The sequence below is a fragment of the Penaeus chinensis genome, chromosome 5 (assembly GCF_019202785.1).
Source record: "Penaeus chinensis breed Huanghai No. 1 chromosome 5, ASM1920278v2, whole genome shotgun sequence".
Taxonomy (NCBI): Eukaryota; Metazoa; Arthropoda; class Malacostraca; order Decapoda; family Penaeidae; genus Penaeus; species Penaeus chinensis.
In genome coordinates, this window is record NC_061823.1 from 7,444,088 (window position 1) to 7,449,087 (window position 5,000).

Genomic DNA, 5,000 nt, shown 5'->3' on the forward strand with positions numbered 1-5,000 from the left:
TGTTTCCCTTTCCCTTCTTTCTCTCTTCTCACTTTCTATCTCTCCTTTTCTCCTTCCTTTCCCTTCTATCTCTATCTCTCTCACTTTCTCTTCCTCTTTCTTTTTAATCCATCCTTCACTCTATCTATCTTTCCATTACTTTTCACTCTTCTTCTCTTCCTCCTGAGTTTCTACCATCTCCTCTCCTCGCTCTTTTATTCTTTATCTACTTCTCACTCTCCTTTCGCTCTTCCTGTTCTCTTCCCCCTTCTCTCCGGCCCATTCCCTCTACACTCTTCTCGCTTACCGCTCTCCCTTCAAGACAACTCTTCTTTCCTTCTCTTGCCTTCTCTCTATCCATATTCTCCCTTTCCCCTCTATCTTTCCTCTTCTCTTGCCCCTCTCCTCCTCTCTCTCCATGTACTTCACTCCACGCCCCCCTCTTCTCTTCTCTCCTTTCTTTTCCCTTTAGGTTAAGGTCTCTTCCCTTCTATCTCCTCTCTTCCCCAATCACTTTACCCTGTCATCCTCTCCTCCCACTCGCTGTCCCTCAGTCTTCCCATCCCTTTATTCTCCTCTCCCCCTCTCCCCCAGTAACTAGCCCTCTATCTCCCCTTTCTCTCTCCCCCCCCCCTTCCCTTCCTTTCCCTGTCCCACTATCTCTCCTTCTCCTCTCCTTCTCCTCCTTTCCCTTCCCTCCTCTTCTTCTCTCTGCCATCCTCACTCGAAGAAATAGCATTGCTGGAAGGAGGAGCGGTACAGCTGGGAGATGTAGGTGGGGCTGTAGTTGTAGATGAGCATCGCAGCCTCTTTTTCCTTGCTGCCGAAGGTCTGGTTGTTCTGGCGAGCTGCGGGGGAGGAGCGTTCGTTGATTAATATGAAGGCATAGGCATACGTAAGCAGGCACGTAGACACAAAGAGACACAGGGACACAGACATACAAACACAATGAGTCACAAAGATACAGGGAAACGGGCATACAGATACAATGACACACAGGAACACAGGGACACAGGCATACAGACACGACACGGGTATACACCCACCCACACATGCGCGCGCGCGCACACACACACACACAGTATTCATGTATGTGATGCGTATTTCAATGTTCTATACTTTTTCAAAGCACTGATTCCATTTATTAATAGTTAGACTATTGCGTTTGGGATGAAGTGCCCTACAAATGGAATAAACACTACAACAGATATATGTGCGTAAGTGCATACAGTCATAATTACACCCTCCCACATACAAACATACACACATACGCTCACGCATGCAAACGCAGCCAATCGCTCAGCCACCTGGGCGGTCTGATCAGCCTTTGTGTGCAGCGCAGTTTGGGAATTGGCGGCTTCAATATGGCTCAGACGACCAGCAGATGGATCGGAAAAGAGGACGTCGAGAAGACACCGCTTTATGTCTTCCTCCGTCAAAGGGACGAGGCAGATACCGAGGGATATCTGGGTCGCGAGACGGTTTTATGCTTCGGGAGAGATGGACTCCAAATGATTGATATTTTGAGAGGAGAAAAAATATCCGGCTCTTTGAAGGTTTGTGTGTGTCATTTGCTTTTTGATTTGTATTTTTTTGTTTGTTTGTGTTTGTCTGAGCGCGCATCTATGTACATGTATATTTGTATGTACACTTGTGTCTGCATTTGTGCATACGTGTGAACCCATACGCGTCCATTCAAATTCACCGTCGGCCACACAACACACAAGAAAAAACGACAAGACCCATTACCCTTATCGACGAAGACATTGGCCGTGAACTGCGCCGCTTCTATGGCGTCCCTCGTGTGCGGGATGGAATCAAAACCCCACTCGTACAGGTTCTTCTCCGGGTGCCACTGGAAGCCGAACAGAGGGAGCTCGCGGTGCTCCACGGTCGACACGTACTCTATGCCGTCCGAATCGTGCGACGTCGACAGCATCAGGAAGTCCTCGTCGAGACTCAGGTTCCTGAAGGTCTGTCGAGGGGATGGGCAGGGTTTAGGAAGAAAATGGTAATGATAATAATGATAATGTTAATGAGGATAATGACGGAACGAGGGAAGAAAGCGGAAGGAAAACACAAGGAAAATTTTGATATTCAGTAGATTGAAAATTTTCGAATATTGGAAAAGGAAATATTCTCAAGTTCAGGTTGAATATAAAAGAAAAAATCAAAGGGAGAACGAAATTTAAAATACATGGTTAAAAGTTGAAATTCAGGAATAGAAAGTAAATTGATAAAACAAAACAAAAACTAAAAGAAATGGTATACAGACAGAATGCAGTAAGAGGAATTTATTATTTTTTATAATCAAAATTCGAAATTGGTGAACAAATCGAAAATTAAAGAAAAGCCGTTTCAAAGGAAAATTACAGAAAACAAAAGGAATGAAAGATAAATGATATTGATTATAATAATGGTAACAACAAAACAAAATCGATAATAATAATAATAATATTGTGTATATATATATACACATGCATACATACATACATATATATATATATATATATATATATATATATATATATACATATGTATACACACATATATACACATATACACACACACACACATAAAGAGTCATATATATATATATATATATATATATATATATGTATGCATTCATGTATATACATATATATGTGTGTGTGTATACACACACACACACACACACACATATGTGTGTAAATGTATATACGTATATATATAATATTCAAAAGGAGCTAAAAAAAAAAAAAAAAAAAAAAAAAAAACGAATTTTATAAAAAAAATAATGAAAATAAGTACACATTCAACTGTGCAATAAAAAATCAACAATTAACATAATCAAGAGCAGTCCCTTTCAAGCCTTATCTTTGAAAAGCAAATTACCAAAAAAGGGAAAGAAAAAAAAGAAAAAAAAAATCCTTTGCCAACACCGTCTGTCGAGAGAGAGATAAAGCGACATCGCCGATGGAGAAAAAAATACAATTAACTTCCTCATCACCGCAGGCTTTTTTGGTCGACATGAGTATCAACAGCAATAATGAAATTTCAGTGTCATTATTTCGTAGGCAATTAAGGGCTGTTCATCCTTTAGCCTTTTCTGAAAATGATATGTCAACGTCAACATTATTGTTGTTATTTCTGAGGGAGATCTGTTAACAGTACTTTGCGATGGTGATAATGATAACAACGACGTTAATAACAATAGTAGTAACAAAATAGTGCTAATGATAAATGGGCGTAATCAATATAACAAACAGAGTAAGAGGAATAAACATGAATAAGAAATATGAAAATAATCAGAGATGTGTCATGGTAATTCGTGTCAATGTATTAATCAGAGCCTAAAACAATTTGAACGAGAGATAGCAATCCCGATTTTGCATGAGCAATATGAAAATGAAATCAAACTTGTTCCATAATCTTTCAGTTTGCGATCTATTTTTTGGATATTGCAACTCGATTGCCGTGATTGCATTAAAGCAGGTTATATCGTTTTCATGATTGTATATCTAGTTTTCTCGGGAAAGAGTGTGCGTGTGTGCGTGTGTGTGTGTGTGTGTGTGTGTGTGTGTGTGTGTGTGTGTGTGTGTGTGTGTGTGTGTGTGTGTGTGTGTGTGTGTGTGTGTGCGTGCGTGCGTGCGTGCGTGCGTGCGTGCGTGCGTGCGTGCGTGCGTGTGTGCGTGCGTGCGTGCACGCATGCGTGTGTACGCGCATGTATGTTGATATCGCTATGTAAAAATAGAAGAAAAAAAACGAACGGCAACATCTACAATCAGAGCGACGGGAACGGAAACTACAACAAAATCTACACCACCGCCACCTCTAACAAAAATACCACGCCCACTGCCGCCAAAATACAACAAAGAAACCCCCGCGGGCGCAACCCATCGGCTTACCTGGGGTGTGACGCAATACTTGTGGAAGTTACTGGTGGCGTTCGTGGTGGTGAGGGTCTGCAGGATATTTTCGGGGGCCTCGCCAAGGAGCTCAGACAGTTCCCATCCTGGTGACGAAGGGTTAAATACGGTGGTGAGTGGTTTAGTGGTTTATGAATGGAGCTCAGCAGGGACGACAGGTGTGAATGGGCTATTTGAGGATGTGAACGAATGATTTGTGAATGTGAATGAGTGTTTCGTGGATGTTCACTTATGGCGTGAATGAATGACCTATGGATGTGTCTCTATAATCTGTGGATGTAAATGGATAATCTATAAAGGTGAAACATTAATCCATAAATCATGATACACAATTAGCGATTATGATGATGTAAAATCAAAGCGCTGGCAATTATGTATCTCGCATTGTGGAATCATTTATTCTCGTTCGAACCGGTATCGTGTTTCTCATTAATTCGCGTTTGAAGTTGTTTGCTTTGATATATCTGTTGCTGATAAACAAACGGAGAAGTGTTGGAACAGGTAATTACAAAGACACACACACACACACACACACACACACACACACACACTCACACACACACACACACACACACACACACTGTTTGATAGGCTATTGTTAAGTGATGTTAAAATATTGATAGTGAGACTATAAGCCTTGCAAAAATATGAATATGTGAAGACGATAATAACCTATTATCAATTCACTGATTGCGTCACTGTAGAATTCTCTTTAATAACACCAGCTCTTAAAAAACATCTACCAAATGGAAAAAAAAAAATACAATAACAAGGCAATTACACTGAGACGAACAGGATACAAAATTAAACAATTTTTAAAAAATCATCCAAAAAGCGAACCACTACTTGCTTAAGAAATCAAACCAATTATAAAAATCTCCGCAAACAAGATTATAATCGAAAAGATATACTGGAAATCTTTTGCAAAATTAAATTAGCAACTCGATATACGAGGGCGCTTGTGATTTAGTGTTGCTATTTATATTTCCACAAAACCGCTAGATTGAACTTTAAAAACCGGTAGACATAAGAGCAAAAGCTTCTCATTTTCTCGCTAAAGAGGATTTAAAACATCGCTAGATTTAGAGTACACGATCAAAATTTTCCCGCTAG

The 5,000-nt window shown here is 40.3% G+C and overlaps 1 protein-coding gene across 1 annotated transcript in view; it reads right to left on the reverse strand.

Annotated features, from left to right (window-relative positions):
* Positions 1-129: 129 nt before the first annotated feature.
* Positions 130-5,000, reverse strand: part of LOC125025961 (gamma-glutamyl hydrolase-like) — a 25,292-nt gene continuing 20,421 nt past the window's right edge. The window contains exons 6-8 of the mRNA XM_047614317.1: positions 3,867-3,973; positions 1,729-1,954; positions 130-827 (exon numbers count right to left, since the gene is read on the reverse strand). Of these exons, the coding sequence (XP_047470273.1) occupies positions 700-827; positions 1,729-1,954; positions 3,867-3,973 (461 nt within the window). The 3' untranslated portion in view covers positions 130-699. The remainder of the gene's footprint in view (positions 828-1,728; positions 1,955-3,866; positions 3,974-5,000) is intronic.